At 40.0% G+C, this 17,696-nt stretch overlaps 2 protein-coding genes across 2 annotated transcripts; both read right to left on the reverse strand.

Annotated features, from left to right (window-relative positions):
* Positions 1-3,206: 3,206 nt before the first annotated feature.
* On the reverse strand, positions 3,207-3,815 carry LOC113356133. Its single transcript, XM_026599156.1, has one exon. The coding sequence runs from the start codon at positions 3,813-3,815 to the stop codon at positions 3,207-3,209; it is 609 nt and encodes a 202-aa protein (XP_026454941.1).
* A 7,864-nt stretch (positions 3,816-11,679) lies between these two features.
* Positions 11,680-12,970, reverse strand: LOC113334657. Its single transcript, XM_026580863.1, has 3 exons — positions 12,888-12,970; positions 12,693-12,766; positions 11,680-12,586 (listed from the first exon to the last, which is right to left on the reverse strand). The coding sequence occupies exon 3, from the start codon at positions 12,584-12,586 to the stop codon at positions 11,831-11,833; it is 756 nt and encodes a 251-aa protein (XP_026436648.1). The 5' UTR covers positions 12,693-12,766; positions 12,888-12,970; the 3' UTR covers positions 11,680-11,830.
* Between the last annotated feature and the right edge of the window lie 4,726 nt (positions 12,971-17,696).

Raw genomic sequence — 17,696 nt, forward strand, 5'->3', positions numbered from 1 at the left:
AAGAGTGACAAAAAAATAAGGTAGAATGGAATTCATATTCGGGAACGCACCTTCGTATTACTTGGTCACTGCAATGTTTCCATAAGTATGGATCATCCCATATGTATTGGTTTCCTAACTTCTTAAGTTTTTCCCTCTCAGCACGAGACAAGTTCTTTGGGATTTGTGAAGACACCAAGTAATTGACAATATCGGCATTCCATAGTTCTCCAAAGGCAATTGAGAATAATTGCTCATCCGGGAAACTTTCACGCAATGGGATAGCTTCCTTGTCCACAAAAATACGGCTCAAGTGATCCGCAATGGTGTTCTCAATTCCTTTCTTGTCTTTGATCTTTATATCAAACTCTTGCAAGAGTAAAATCCATCGTATGAGCCTCGGTTTCACCTCTTTCTTTGTAAGCAAGTACTTAAGTGTTGCATGATCAGAAAAGACAACAACTTTTGTACCAATTAGATAAGAGCGAAATTTTTCCAATGCAAATACAATAGCTAACAACTCTTTTTCAGCGGTTATGTAGTTTTGCTGGGCCTCATTGAGTGTCCTAGAAGCATAATAAATGGCATGAGGTATCTTCCCCACACGCTGCCCAAGCACCGCACCAACCGCATAGTCACTTGCATCACACATGATCTCAAAAGGCTTGCTCCAATCCGGTGGTTTAATGATAGGGGCCGAGATCAAAAGTTCTTTCAAACGATTGAATACCACCACACACTTTTCATCAAAGTTAAAAACCACATCTTTCTGCAATAAGTTGCAAAGTGGTGATGCTATCTTGGAAAAATCCTTGATGAATCTACGATAAAAACCTGCATGACCAAGAAAAGAGTGTATCTCCCTCACCGTAGTGGGAGGGGTTAATACACGAATAAGGTCTATCTTAGATTTATCAACTTCCAAGCCTTTAGAAGATATTATATGGCTTAAAAGTATGCCATGAGTTACCATAAAATGACACTTCTCCCAATTCAGCACAAGATTTGTTTCAACACATCGTTCAAGGACTAGTGACAAATTGTTCAAGAAAAGGTCAAATGAATCACCAAAGACACTAAAGTCATCCATGAACACTTCAATGATGTTTTCAACATATTTTGAAAGGATACTTACCATACACCTTTGGAAAGTAGATGGAGCATTGCACAAGCCAAAAGACGTCCTCTTATAAGCAAAAGTACCGAATGGACAAGTGAAAGTGGTTTTCTCTTGATCCTCCGGCGCTATCACAATCTGATTGTACCCTGAATATCCAACAAGAAAACAATAATAAGAGTGTCCAGCTAAACGTTCAAGCATTTGATCAATAAAAGGTAAATGAAAGTGATCCTTCCTAGTGGTGACATTCAATTTTCTGTAATCAATACAAACCCTCCAACCGGTTTGCACACGAGTTGGGACAAGTTCGTTCTTATCATTCTCCACCACCGTCACACCTGATTTCTTTGGCACTACTTATACCGGGCTCACCCACTTGCTATCGGATATGGGTAGATAACACCCACGTCCAAAAGCTTGAGTATCTCCTTTTTCACAACTTCCATCATGATAGGGGGGGGTTCAAACAACGTTGCGCTTTCCTCGTAGGCTTTGCGTCGTCCTCCAAACGGATCTTGTGCAATACAAACGGCATGGCTTATACCCTTGAAATCAGCAATTGTCCGTCCAATGGCCGTCTTGTATGTCTTTAACACCCTTGGAAGTTTTTTCTCCTGTAATTCACTAAGCTCATTAGAAACTATCACAGGTAAGTTTCCTTGTCCCCCAACTACAAGTACTTTTGGTGATCGGGAAGAGGTTTCAATTCTAACTTTGGAGATTTAACAACAGAAGGTACAAGCTTTTCATCACTGCATGGTAAGGAAATAAAAGAGATATTATGAGTTTCCGAGCATACTTTTAGTGAGTTAAGATCACCAAGGGCTTCCTTGACTTCGTTACAACACTCTACACCATTATCCATGGATGTAGTTAAAACGGTTTCCAAAGCATCATCACCATTCAATTCAAACACTTGTTGTGCCAATATATCCAATACATCAATGGAGAACCAAGAGTGGACATCACTAGGATATATCATCGTCTCGAAAATGTTGAAACGTATTGTTTATCCATCAAATTCCATAGTTAGCGTTCCCTTGTCCACATCAATAATGGTTTTCGCCGTTTTCATGAAGGGACGCCCAAGTAGCAATGGAATACACGAATCCGGTGACCCTTCATTCATCTCTAGCACGCAAAAGTCAGTTGGAAATACTAGTTGATTAATCTGCACAAGAACATCCTCAACAATACCCATTGGGTAGACATTAGAGCGACCGGTTAATTGCAATACAATTATTGACTTTTTAAGATGACCTAAATCAAGTGAATTATACATAGATGCAGGCATAACATTTATGGATGCACCAAAATCCAACATAGCTTTATCAAATGTAATGTTACAAATCTTGACGGGAATGTCAAAGCTACCAGGATCCTTGCATTTAAGTGGGAGTCTGTGTTGCAAGATTTCCAAAGCGTTCTCCCCCACACTTAGAACTTCATTTCCCTTGAGCCTTTTCTTATTGGTGCACAAGTCCTTCAACACCTTTGCGTACTTGGGAACTTTCTTGATAACATCTATGAGTGGTATGTTCACATGGATCTTCTTGAGAACGTTTAAAATCTCCTTTTCTAGTTCCGCCTTCTTGGAATTTGCAAATCTGCGAGGTAAAGGTAGAGGAGGAACATAAGTAGAAACCGAAGTTTTAGAGTTAGGAATAGGTACCTCAGAAGTTTGGGTAGAATCATCATTCTTCTCCTCCAAAACAGGTTCCTTTAGTGTTTCCACCTTGCCCGAATCAGTAACTTCGGGTTGCATAATTTGTGTACCACTTCTCGACGTGATAGCATTGACATCCCCTTTTGGGTTAACAGGTTGAGAAGGGAGTTTCCCACCATTTTGTGCCTTCAATTGGTTCAACTTAGTAGCTAGGGAACCAACTTGTGTTTGCAATTCCTTGATTGCACTCTTGGTCTCTTGTTGACTTTGTTGGAGCATTGTACTAACGCCTTGCATCGAGATCGGAACCTTGATTTTGAGTTGATTGTTGTTGTTGTTTTTTTTTTTTTTGATAAGTCAAAAATTGTATTAATCAAAAGAAATATTTACAAGGTAGTGTGAGACAAAAGAGGTCACAACAACCCCAAAAACTCTCAAAAACTACTTAAAACGAAAATAAGCAACATTTGGTAACTCAATAGAGCGTAAAAAATCTGGTCGGTCTACATAATACATGCCCACACCATTTCCTAAATTACAACCTCTTCTAGCCATTTTATCAGTAGCAAAATTTCCTTCACGAAACGAATGCACAAATCTAATAGAGTCATTTCTAGCACAAACATCCTCCCACCTTTGTTGAACAAACCACATCAAAGTTTTTTTCTCCAAAATGTTGATCACGCTTGCAGAATTCGATCTAATGAGAATCTTACGAAAACCCCATTGAACCGCCCACTCAAGGACAACTACAATACAATAAAGCTCAGCCAAAAATTTGGACGTAATGCCCATCCCAATTTCCATAGATCCTACAACACCACATCTAGTGTCTCTTGCTACAACTCCAGCACCAGCCACGCCTGGATTATTCCTAGAGGCCCTGTCACAGCACAATAACATCTCCCGTTGGTCTGGAGGAAACCAACAACACTGAATTGGATCATACTGCTTAACCCTTCTGAATTTAACCCGGAAGTAGTTCATTACACGTAAGTCATCAACTGTGTTGTGCATGAACCCTTTCATGCGAACAGAGTATTCATGCATTAGGTGAAAAAAACGTTTTTGAAACACGGACCAACAAGGACTCTTCTTCTCATACACTTTCTTGTTTCATGTAAACCACAGCTTTGAATGAACCACTAAGTTTGCTACCAGCTACAAATCTTTGAACATTCTACTCCTACCCTTTGTTGCTTTGTTAGAAGCAAGTAAATTATAGTGAGGCACCACATTAAAAATACCTGAAATCCATCTTCAAGCTTTCTTCGCAAAGTTGCAGTTCCATAGAACATGTTCAAGGGTCTCTTCCTCATTCTGACAAACACTACACATAGATGCCAGCGAAATTTTGAATCTACTGCGAACTTTATCCAAAGTAGAAAAGGCACCACGAACAAATTTCCAGTTTTGAGATGCTACTGACGGATGAACCACTCTCCTCCAGATCAACTTCGCCTCTCCATGATAGGATACTTAGTCCTAATCAAATCTCTAGCTGACTGAACGGAGAACTTTCCTCTCAAATACGGCATCCAAATCTTCCTATCCATCCCTCCCTGAATTCTTGGTAAGTTCTCCAGCACCACATCAGCATTCAACAGTTATTGAAAGTGATCACCCTGCAAAAACCAAGCACCCTACACTATAAAGTCACTGATATAGGAAGTTCTATCCAAATCTGTACGATCCAAGACTTCATCCAAAGACGTTGTTCCATACCAAACATCATAAAACAATGAAGTGGCTCTCCCGTCCCCATTCAAACATTTAGTATTGCGAACAACCTCATAATTAACCCAACGAATACCAGGAAGGATTGTTGATTCCACACCAGCAACCTTAATACGACCATCTCTACAAGTATATTAAGATTCTCTACAAGTATACCAGGAAGGATTGTTGTGGTTGCGGTTGCTGAAATTGTTGTTGTTGTGGTTGAAACCCGCTTGGACGGTTGAAAGTAGGTTGTGAAACCGCACCTTGCTTGTTGGCATAGATAAAGTTGGGATGATCTCTCCATCTCGGATTATAAGTGTTGGAATAGGGATCATATCGTCTTTGCTGATTTGGAAAAACCACACTAGCTTGCTCCAACTCTTCGTCATATGAAGGTACAATAACCGAAGCTATCCTTTGATCAAGATGTGATGATGAATCACTAACTTCACACACCCGCCTAACCATTGGTTCACCGCTTGTGTAAAATTGTTGCGAGTTCGCAGCCATGCTTTCAATCAACTCGGTAGCTTGGGTCACCGTGTTTTTCACTAGTGCATCACCACCCACGGCGTCAAGAAGACATCACTTGGTTAGAGACCTTCGTGGAAGTATTGGATTATCATAATGTTACTGAATTGGTGGTGTGGACAGCTTGCCACCAATCTCTTGTATCGCTCCCAACTTTCATACAATGACTCTCCATCCTTTTGCCTCATCCCACAAATATCCTTGCGAATTCGAGTAGCTTTTGATGCAGGGAACTATCTCTCTAGAAAGAGTTTCTTCAATCCATTCCATGTTGTGACACTTCCATATGGCGAGTTGTATGGCGAGTAGTACAACCATTCCTTAGCGTTATCCACCAAAGAAAACGAAAAAGATTTCAACATCGCTCCATCCGCATCAATATCCGCTAGAAGCATAGCCATGAAAACGTTGTGGAAGTCCATGAGATGCTTGTTTGGATCTTTATTCAGCATGCCATGAAACTTCGGTAACTCTCTAATCAACCCCAGCTTAATCTCGAAGGTTGAGTTTGGTTGAATACACCAACGTTTGTAGATGGTGGATTTTCAACAAAGGGAAAAACCGTAAAATCATGAGGCATGTTTTTGACACGGCTTTCAGGCATGCAACGATTCATATTTTACGAAGCCATGATGAATATGTTTTCGAAAAGCCTCCACTAACTGAGCGTTCGATCCCTGGCATTTCATCATGGCCTCTATGTAGAATAATGTAATTGGGCGGTTCTCCGTAAAATTGAGATCTTAACGCCTTCAGGATGTCGGTGTCACTCACTGTTCCCTGACTACATAGAGGAATTCGCCTTTAATAGAAGAATGATTGGGCGGTTCTCCGTAAGATTGAGAGCAATAACGCCTTCAGGAGGCCGGTGACACTCACTGTTCCCTGACTATGTAGAGTGTCCGTGTATAGACTCAGGCGGTCCTCCATACATGAAATGTTGAGAGGGAAAAACGTCTTCGGGACATTGGCAACACTCACTGATTCACTGACTATACGCAAGAGATTAATTTCTATGTCATATTCGCCACAAAATTCCTAGAAAATAATCTATCCTATTTTATTACTCCTATTTCATGATCGAAATGGTAATAGATAAATGTATTACTCCGATTTCATGATCGAAATGGTAATAGAGAGAAAATAATAATAATAATAATAATAAAATAATGGGGAAGCGCCCGTGGGCCGGACCCACCGGCCGGCCGGCCGTGCCCTAGCCGTGGCCGGTCCCATGCTTCCTCCATTATTTTCCCCTTATTTTTGTAGTTTTCATAAACTCATGAAGACTTCTCCATCTTAATTCCTTATTTGTGCAAAACTCGTGAATTCTCCAAAACTTCGTGGGTTCACCAAATAAAATTATAAAATAAGAAGAGAGTGTGTGACCGAGCAACCTAGCCGACCGGCCATGCCAAAGCCGTGGCCGGTCCCACGCCTCACAATCCTTAGATTTTTATAATTATTATTCCCTAATCTGGTGAAACTCCTTGTTTCAACAAAAAACTCATGGATTCTCCATATCTTCAAGGACTCTCCATAACTTCAAGGATCCACGCAAAATAATATTATAAAATATGAAAAAGTGTGCGGGACAGGGCAACATGGTCGGCCGGCCATGTCGGGGTCGGTCCCACACCTTGCAATCCCTAATCTTTCATAATTATTATTTTTCTCAACTCGTGAAACTCCTAGATTTGGGCAAAAATCGTGATTTCTCCATATTTTCTCAAATATTGCTCGAATCACGAAAAACCAAAAGTTAACATGGTCACACAGCCGGCTAGCCTCTCACGAAAATTTTAAATATTAAAATATGTTTATTTTAATATTTTCAAAATATTGATGAATTGAGCATACATGCTCATTCCACCAAAAAATCGAGAATTCTCAGTCAAGATGAAACTCTTCCGAAAATTCACGATATTGCTCAAACGCGCATCAGAAAATACTGGAACTCTCAGTATGGAGACACGGACATCATGGCAACACGTGCATGCCTCTATGACCGACCAGGTCGTTCCTAGGGCTTGCACGAAGTCGGTCTCACATGTTTTCGCAATTCTGACCTAATTGCTCAATTGCTCATACTAGGCCCGAACTCTCTCCAACCAACTGGAGAATCCTCCAAACGACCAACAATTGGTCACGTGACGACCAAGGGCCGGTCCCATGCCCCCTTGGACGGTCCCATATCTCATACCTAGTTTTTACACCTAATGCTGAACCCAACAATATTTTCAGTAAATGGTGAATCCACCATTTATTCATGATTTTTCACCAACTCTCAAACTGAGAATCCTGGTGCGTTCTCACTTGAGCAATGGGCATCACATGGGCGCTCATCATCCCATGTGGTCGGTCCCTCATCACTCATGGTCAATTTTCAGCAATTCCCCAATGGATGGATGGTGTATTGACCAAAAATTAGGGTTTTGAACAAACGCTCTGTGAAACCATCATTCTGAGCACCCTTCAAACACTAATAAAATTATGTTGATCCAGCAATCAACATTTAAATCAATTATGCAATATTCGGTAGTCTACCAATATTTTAATTGATATTTTATTGGGTCACGTCACCAGTAAATAATTCTCCGAATCGAGCAATACTTGCTAAATTGCCCGAATATTGACCAATATTCAGAAATTCATCAAAAATTTTCTAATTGAGCAATACTTGCTCAGCTGCATGTCAGATTACCAAAAATCATTAATTTGGTGAATTGAGCAATACTTGCTCAGTTGCTCATCAAATCCTTAGTGAAAGTAGCAATACTTTCTCAGTTGCTCATCAAATCCTTAATTTGGTGAATTGAGCAATATTTGCTCAGTTGCTCATCAAATCCTCAAAATTCAGCAATTCGCAGAATTGAGCAATACTTGCTCAATCGCTCAACTAGTCGGTAATCCATCGTACTGACATCCCTCAGAAAACTACATGTTCAACTTATGAATCGCTAAGCATTCACCATTCATGCTCGATTCACCAAAACTTAGACTCATTGTATTCAGTCAACAATTGACTAATCAAAACACGTCTGCCCTGCAGACTCCATGATTTGTGAGACATTAATCACGTCACAAATGGGGGGATATCACTTAGGGTTTTGGTCTGGCGGTCTACGACATGTGGATTCATCCACAACGAGAAATGTGTGTAAGTCGTGTAAACGGTTGAAGGAGTCAGCAAAGTAGTGGGTGCACGATCAGTCAAGTCTCCAAACGATATGGAACTGACTTTACCACGATCTCCCACTTTCCCACTCTTTCACTCAAGAAACCGTCACACTTACAGGGATCAGTGGTGTTACTATTTTGACAATATAAATAAGTCTCTGAATCCATGATTGAAAAACAACATTGACAACATTCGAACACTCGAATACACGTCTAGCAAGAATTCTACGAGTAATCACTCTCAAGAATTCATCAATCCGTCAGAACTTATTAGAACTCAATAGTTCACCAATACTGCAGAAACCTTCAACACACCCACAATCTTCGATCATCACTGATACCACACAATTCTCATCTTCCCTCCTACAGATCAACCCATCTCCCTCTTTGCGACCAAATTGATTCTGGAACGGCCATTGTCTTGGTTTAGGCCGGAGACATACATATTGATTTCCCGAATCTAAGCACCCCCTTTGCAGCGGTGCATCTGTGTGAGGATTAACATTTTTACCGGTTGAGGAGTCTCGATAGCACGCTTAACTCTCCACTTTCCCGAAAAACTGGCGGCTCGTTTTTCCCCATACACAAATTGGCAACCACAGTGGGAGATTAATCTCTCGGTTGCAATCTCTCATTCTAACAAGATGGTCGATCTAAGTTCAGGTTCGGTTACAAATGCCAACACCAACAATGTTAGCACTAGCAACAACGACAGAATTACAGAAATCATTCCTGCTTCCAACAGTAGCGGTGGCATTACTCCTCCTCACAGTAATGTCGAAAACCATCCTCTCTTCGGCAGGCATCCTGAGGAAATCAGAGAGAATCCACCCACCATCGCTGATCTTTTGAAAGACCAGGAAGTTCTCGCCAAAAATCAGACTGACATGGATGCTACCCAGAAGGAGTTATGCAACTACCTCAAAACTCAGGAGAAAGGAAAAGACAAGAAGACATCTCCAGATCCCAAAGTCGTCCCAATACCTGACGATGATGAAGCTCGCAAAGCTGCAGAACCTAAACCCGCCAGTTTCATCACCCGTGAAGACCTGGAACGTTTTATGGAGGATCGAAGAAAGGGAAAGGCACCATCTGTCCATCGCCATCAACCTCCCTATTCCTCTGTTGTATAGAGGATTTCTCTCCCGAAGGGCTATACTTCTCCAACGTTCACACTTTATGATGGAATGGAGAACGCCCGAGAATATGTTTCTCGATTCCTGGAGGCATTAGGAGAACATGAATACAATGATGTCGTCCGACTGAAGGATTTCTCAAAGTCTCTGACCGGCCGAGCATATACTTGGTACAACAACATCGCACCAAGGAGCATCACTGATTGGGGAGAAATGGTTAATGCCTTCTACATGAAATACTTTTTCGTTTCAGAACATATTACTCTTTCTTACTTAGGGAGAACGGCTCAGAAAAACACCAAGCATCCGAACGAATATGTGAAGAGGTTAAGAATTCAAGCCTTGGATTGTCATGATCCTAATGTTACTGAGCAACAATTGGTGGACTTGTGCATCAACGGGATGATTCCTGTTTACCGAGCCTTGCTGGAAAATCTCTGGTTCCAAACTTTCTCAGAAGTCCATGAAGCGGCTAAGCGATCAACGACTACTGCTCCAGCCTTACTAGAAAGAACAAAAACTGTCAAAACCGAGGAGCCGCGAGACACTCGAAGCAACATCAGACGCCTAGTCAATAAACAATACAATGTTCAACCTTCCATGAATGTTGTTGAAGGAGGCAAAAGGAAAGCTTGGGCGCAACAACATAAGAATGCTCCTCCAACGTCCCATCCTAAAAAAGTGCCAAGAAAGGACAACCAGACTAGAAACGCATAACCACCAATTCAGCATCAACAAGACGGTCAGGAAGCGCCTGACTTCCCTTTTCCCATTGAAGAAGTGATCGAACTACTAGAAGTCTGGATCCAAGATGGTGCAATCAAACTACCTCCTGTCAAAAGGGAACCAACTGCAGAACAAATGGAAAATGCACGCTACTGCCATTTTCATAGGTATGTCAGCCATCCAACAAGTGATTGCAGAAATTTGAAGCACATTTTCAAGGAGAAGGCCGACTCAGGGGAACTGGGGACTGATGGAGTGCACAAAAATCCTCTCCCAATCAGAACATTCTCACCCTCCGAGCAGCCGGTTAAGGAAGCAGTTCAATCCTTAATTGAGCACGTTTGCGAGTTGCTGTACTTGTAAAAGGCTCAAAGAGATTATATGTTTGCTGCACTGAACCATATTGTGTCAGGGAAACGACTTACAATTCAGGAGACACTCCCTGAATCGCCCGTGACGGACAAAGAGATGTACGACTGGGGACTTTTCACCATGGTCCATCTCAAAGGAAATGAATTTAAGCGAGCATTGGTCGACGTTGGCACTGCTGTTAACATCATCCCTTTGAAAACCCTCGGAGCTACTGGTATCACTCGTCAAGAAGAAACTCATGCTCCTATCTCAATCAGAGATCACGAAGGAATCTCCAGGGATGCTTATGGCTACATTATTCTCAACATAATAAATAAGTCAACCTGGACCGAAACTAAATTCTTCATAATTAAAGAGGATCCGGGATATGACATGGTTCTGGGGTGAGCATGGATTCATGGTGGAAAAGTTGTTGCGGTATCTTCATCTTCGGTTGCACAATTCTCGGTCGAAGGAAGTTCTGACTCTCAACCTTTCTAGCATTTGAGAAAAGTCGAAGCCTTAATGGAACTCACGCAAAAACTTGGGGAGAACGCCCACGAATTCTTCAGGAGGTTTCGCACTCAGGCAAGTCTTATTCCTCATGATGCATATGTATTACCAACTTTCAGATATGTTACCCTAGTCCAAGGGCTCGCTCAGAACCTAGCTATCACCAAACGCTATGAGTGGTTAGTCTCGCCTCAGCAATACTTCACCAAATGGTTAGATGAAGAACCCCTCCAAATCCATCATCTTATTAACACGGTCGTTGCTAGGATAATGACTGAGTTTCACAATCAATATCCTAAGTATTCTCCTTTGCACGAGTCTCCACATATGCCGCAGAATTGGAAAGCTCCACCAACATGGAGTCCACGAGGGATCCCTAACCACCAGAAGATATTCAAGGCACGAGCAATCCAACCCAACAAATTTCATGAAGGAGATTTAGTTCTCAAAGCAGTTAAACTCAAAGAGCGTTCAAGGAGGAAGCCTAACTGGGAAGGGCCTTTCATGATCACCAAATCCGTGGTCGGTGGGTACTACAAGTTGATCGACATGGATGATAAAGCCATTGTACGGGTAATTCGTGAGAAATGGCTCAAAGCTTTTGAAGCCTAAGAAAGGGGCATTTGAGGTACTGGAGTTCAGAACATGAACGTCCAAAACATCTGAATTTGGCATTTAGGATTTTCTTTCATTGTATTTTCATTTCCTCCAAAACGTGTACATACTTGCGCTCAGTATTTGAAAATTCAGCAATCTATCAAAGTTCTTTATTTAAGAAAAATATCTATCAAATCCAAAATCCAAAAGAAAATCCTCAATCGAATTCAAAACCTATCAAAAATCAAAACCCAAATAAAATCTCACATCTCTCAGAAGTTCAGTGTACATGAGATTATGGAAAGAAAACTAAAGAAAGCCGTCAAAGAATGATTTTTGCTTCTCAGCATTCTCCAAGACATGTAGAGCCGCTTTCTCCAACTCCAGCTTTTTGATCAATTCTACAACTTCAATCATCTTCTTCATCACAGCTTCACTAATATAAGGGATGTTCTCCACTACTGCATCCTTGATGGTATTGATCTTCTGACGAAGCCACTTCAAGTTAAAGCCAAGTCTCTCATAATTCTTCAAGTTGTACTCCCAATCAAAGAGTACATCTCGAGTCACAGTACTTCTGGACCTGTTATGAATATCATCTATAACACGCAATATGATCTCTACTTGCCTTGTCAAGAAATAGCTATGCTCTGGATCCTTCGTAACAACAAAGTGGCCATACATCTCCCACAACTTCTCATACATAGCAACGTACCCAGAGGGGACACTGAATCCACCAACTAACGTGTGATTTGGGAGCGTCTCACCGAATGGAGGATAAAAAGCAATCCCTGCATTAGGATATTCATGCACTATTATACGCTTCTCAATCACTGGAGCAGCATCAACAATCATGGGGGCGACTTCAGATGAAGCAGTTTCTGCCATTCTTGGTTCGGGTTCCACTGTCTCAGGCACAATTGGAGTTTCTGCCACCTCTACGGCATCGACAACTATCACTTCATGACCTTGAGGCGCAGGGATGGAGGCTTCATCATCAACATCACCAAGATTGCCCAAACTGTCACCATCAGGTCCATTATTCCCAACTTCGACATTTGGCATCTAATGCGAAGATTACATGGGATTAGATGAATTTAAGTGTGGGATTACATGGGATTCGATGGAAATCATGAGTTAAAAAGATGTAAATTAGGTTATCAAAACTTACAGAGGGGACATGGACTCATTGGTGCTAAGTGATCTTTATTACAGATATAAAACTTTGTTACTGCCTCGTACATTCTGAAACGGTTTGGATTGCGAAGCAGTGTATTAAAAGACATGATTTTGAAGAACAAACTACTGAAACTTGGTATTAAAAGACATGCGTGAGTGATTGAATTCAAGGTACGAAAGAAAGAACCTTGCTGCTGCTTCGATCCCTAAATCATGGAACTGCAAATTAAACCCTGGATAGTTCTCTGTGTCTACCCAAAAAAAAACACATTGATGGTGAATCTGCAACTGAAGATAACCTAATCAACACTAAGGTGGCTCTAATTTTTTAAATGAAACGCTCAGATTCTTAATGAAAACAAACAAATCCCAAACAAATCAAAATAAATTTGGAGATTCAAACCTGTTTGGCTTTCACGAATGCTTCCAATGAATTTTGAGACATCGATGAAATCCTTCACCAAACTGTGAATAAAAAACTAAAATCTCTAATAATAAGATTTGAATGAAAAGTAAAAGAGGTTTTAATGATTCCACCAAAATCAACACAGGTTGAAATGGCTCATGCCGTCAATTTTCTGCAATGATACCGACCCATAAGTTCAATAGTTGTCCCCAACTGATACTAAACCATTCTTTGATAGAAACTAAACCAAATTCCATTTTATACACATCAATTTCAACACCACAGAATTAACTAAAAAATCCTCTTCAAACACCAAACCAAATTCCATCTTCTAAACAGGAAAATTCAGTCAGCTCATCAAATCAGTAAACAAAAAATCCAGAAAATCAAAACCCTAATCAGTAAAAACCCCAAATCAACACTAATCTAAAAAATTTAAAAAATCAGAAAAAAAAAAATCAAAGATGGTGTAAATAGAAAGAGAGACAAAGAGAAGGAGAAGAAAAATCCTCACCAGGATTGCACTGCGTGAAAAAATTGCGACTTTCTTTATTTGGTGTGCTAAATTCAGCACTAAAAAACTCATAATTTACCTGTCGTCCTCGGTTTGACATGAAACCAGTTGTTGACAGTTCTTTCATATTTGCGTCTACAAGAGGATACCTACAAATGTCAAGTTCACAAATTCAAATATTTCAGGAGTTGGTACAATCTGTTAAGGAAAATGATAAGCTTCAAGTTCAGTAAAATTTCGAGAAGGAATATCTTGATGTACCCTGTACGGCCATCTCTCCAAGATTCAAAGAGATTAAGATCTTGGGTCCACCTAGCCTAAACTTCTCTTGGTCCACCTGGATATATATTTCCGCAATCTCTTAGAGGAAGAGTAATAACTAGCAGTGGCACTATATGGTATATCAACAAGAGATGCGACATGAGAGGATGTATCAAAGGCATGAATCTTTCTTGCGTTTGGCGAAGACGAAACATAATGATGAATGTTATTGTTATCTAATCGAAGGATCTCATCATCTAAATCTATGTCATCATCTTCTGTTTCTAGATTCGTCTTCTCCTCAATAGCTCCCATCTATCCATATAAGAACAGATTAATTAAGGATCTAGATAAAAGCAAAAGCAAATCAAATAAAGGGAGATCTATGTATATTCTGATTGAATCATCATCATAGCAATAATAATCGTGGATATTGATAAAAGTAAAAGGGGAAAATCAGATCTGCCATTATTAATACCTGAATCGAATCGAAGCGGACCCAATAGAGAGGGAAAAGAACACAAAATTACAGCCAGAAGCAAGAAGATGAAGATGGTGGTGTGTGTAGAGTGAATGTGTGATTCTTTTTCAGGGTTCAACGAAAATCAGAAAAATCAAAGAGTGGGAATAATAATATTGTAATTAATTCTTTTTCGACTGTCCACCATTTCCATCCATCTCTTCAAAATTCCGGAAAGTCGATTACCATTACAAACACCCAGATCCCCTTTCAATTCACGACTTCTTCATCTTCTTTGTACTTAATTAATTAAATTCAATAACACCATTACAAATACCCACGAAACCTTTCCCCTCAACTCTCTGTCCCAATCTCACCATTATAATCTCTAATTACCAGCCGAAGAACGCAGAGAATAAGAGAAGGAGCAGAAGAAAAAAAAGAGAAGGAAAGAGAACGATGTCTTTTTAGTTAGTTTTAGGTTTAACCTTTTATACCTTAAACCTAGGGATAGGATTAACCCTAGATAATCTGACGGTCAGGATTAAATAAAAATTAGTAATTAGGTATTGTAGACGGGTTAACGGGCTGAACCCGCGGATTTACGGGCCGGGACTGGTTAACCCGTTTACTCACAAGCCGGCATTTCTCCAACCCTAACCCGGCTTGTTTAGACACCAGCCGAGCCGGGTGCGGGTTTTTCACGGGTCGGGCCGGGCAAACCCGCGGATTTTGGCTTGTTTGCCAGCTCTAAGTCTAGTATCCTGAAATCACACTGTAGAAGCTATAAGAAAAACAACACTATAGTACATGATAAAGAACAAAGTATATGTATCTGATTAAGGAGGAAAGCAATAACAACAATTAGCATGAACATAAGAAATTCAACCATTATGATAACGTAGTTGGGCAACAACCTAAGATTTAAACATAGATTCAGGGAGTCCATTTGAATCCCCGCGTTAAGAACAAAACAACATTCTTCTGGTACGAATCATTTATTGTTTGCCCAAAAAATGAAGTTACAAAAGCAATAACCTTACCAATCAACCCCCAAGAATCCATCCAGAGCAGTGATCAACTTAGATGTCTTAGTAATATGCACATCTTGAAATCCAGAATCATCATCATGAAAACATCCAGATATAGTGATCAACCCAGATTTTAGTAATGTGCACATCTTGAAATCCAGAATCATCATCATGAAACCATCCAATTCCTCTGATTTATGATTCTATTAAGTCTCTCAAAAATTATCTACGCAACTCAGATGAGAAACTAAAGAGTTTTTGTTCCCATTTATCTTTCTATTCTCATTCCCATTCTCAGTACTCCCTAGCACTCTAGAACACAAAAGGGCAAAACGTAAAACTGTTAACCAAAGGAACAATTATAATCTAAAACATAAACTTATGTTACAATTTAACGGACCCTTTTTAAACGTGGACATAAAAAATTTAATCAAACTTTCATGCAAATAACGAATCAAAATTAATCAAACTTTAAATATAAATAATGAACCTAAATTCGAATTTTCAGGGAATAAGAGAACCAAGACTGACAAAATCATACCCGTAATTGGAGTTTTGCAATCCGATTGATGTGAAAACTAATTTGAGTTTTGCAATCCATCTGAGAACTAAACCAAAATTCAAAATCATGGAGACGAAGAATGGAACCTGCGTGTTTCACGTTTAATGATGTAAGGCAGGAAGACGAAGAATTAGAGGGAAGAGGATTTTAGGTATGAGATAGCTATACAAATAATGAACCAAATTTCCAATTTTCAGGGAATCGGAGAACCAAGACTGGCAAAATCATACCCATAATTTGAGTTTTGTAGTACAGATTTCCTAACGAAATCACCCGTGCCGCGTTAGTGATTTCAATTTCAATTGATTAAATTCATTAAGAACTAATTGTTCTTCTTAAGTTAACCTATAAACTTATCTATTTTCAAATTGCTGAGTTGATCTGATTGTTGATGAAGCTAAGACCTGAAATGGATATGAGTTTTACAATCTGATTGAGCTGATAACTAAACCAAAGAACAAAATCGTGGTGAACATCCCCAAGGTTACCAACAAAATGGAACCTTCGTGTTCCATGTTTCATGATGGAAGGCTTAGACAGGAAGACGAAGAAGTCGAGTCCTGGTTAGCAATTCGGGGCACGGGAGACATCCGGAACGGGGATACGTACGTGAATTATACGGATTTATAAAAGTTGAATTTGGTCAAGAATCCGGTCAACGGTTCATGATTCGGTAATAATACGGAACGGCATACGTACGCATATAACTCGTTTTCGATTTGGAGATATGAATTCGGAGGCAAAAGTCGGCATGTAGGAATTGTAAAAAATGTAAGTATACAAAGGGGTTGGGGGTGAATTTCATCTGTTGTACTAAAAAAAAGTTATATATATATTAGTATACGTAACATTACCAACAGGCCGTTGGTTTTGGGTCAGTGGAGAAGAGGCATTTGTAAGAACGATTTTTTAGGGATCATGGTTTTTTTTTGAGGGGATCATGATTTTATTAGGCCACCTTCCCTATAGTTATAAGGGGTGTCCTAAAGCATTGAAATGACTAACCTACCCTTAACATAATTTAATTTAAAACCAACCCAATAACCACCTATATATATATAATCACCACCTCCTCCCACCACCACCTCCCACCATCGCCGATTACCACCACCACCATCTCCGATTATCACCACCACCAACCACCGATTACCACCACCACCACCGCCGATTACCACCACCACCACCTCCGATTATCACCACCACCAACCACCGATTACCACCACCACCACCACCACTATATTTATTTATAGCTTAATTTAAAGCATTAACAAAGATATTCTCACAAACCCATTACTTGTCATTCGTTTTTGGTTGAATAAATGAGAAGTAATCATTAAAATGAGTTGAAAATGGAAGTTGCAGAGAGGTTTAATGGAGGGTTTTTTTTCAGAGAAAAGTTCGGTTATCACGAATTAAATTTTTCTTAACCGAACTCAGAGTTCGGTTGATTCGCAAAAAAATACGTTTAACCGAACTCCTTGTATTAGAACAACACAAGTCCATAAGTTCGGTTCCTTCGCAAAATAAGGATATCACCGAACTTTAGTTTACGAAAATAATGAGAAGTCCACAAGTTCGGTTCGTTCGCAAAAATGTTAAGTTTTCTTTGTAACCGAACTCTACCTTTGAAACTTCGTAACCGAACTCTACCTAATTCGCCAAGAAATAAATTCCGTAGTAACCGAACGTTTTCCTAATTGCATATATGCATATATAAGCCCAGTTCGGTTGATTCACAAATATGTTGAAGTTTGCGAACCAA

The sequence above is a fragment of the Papaver somniferum genome, chromosome 1 (genome assembly GCF_003573695.1).
Source record: "Papaver somniferum cultivar HN1 chromosome 1, ASM357369v1, whole genome shotgun sequence".
In the NCBI taxonomy this organism is placed as follows: Eukaryota; Viridiplantae; Streptophyta; class Magnoliopsida; order Ranunculales; family Papaveraceae; genus Papaver; species Papaver somniferum.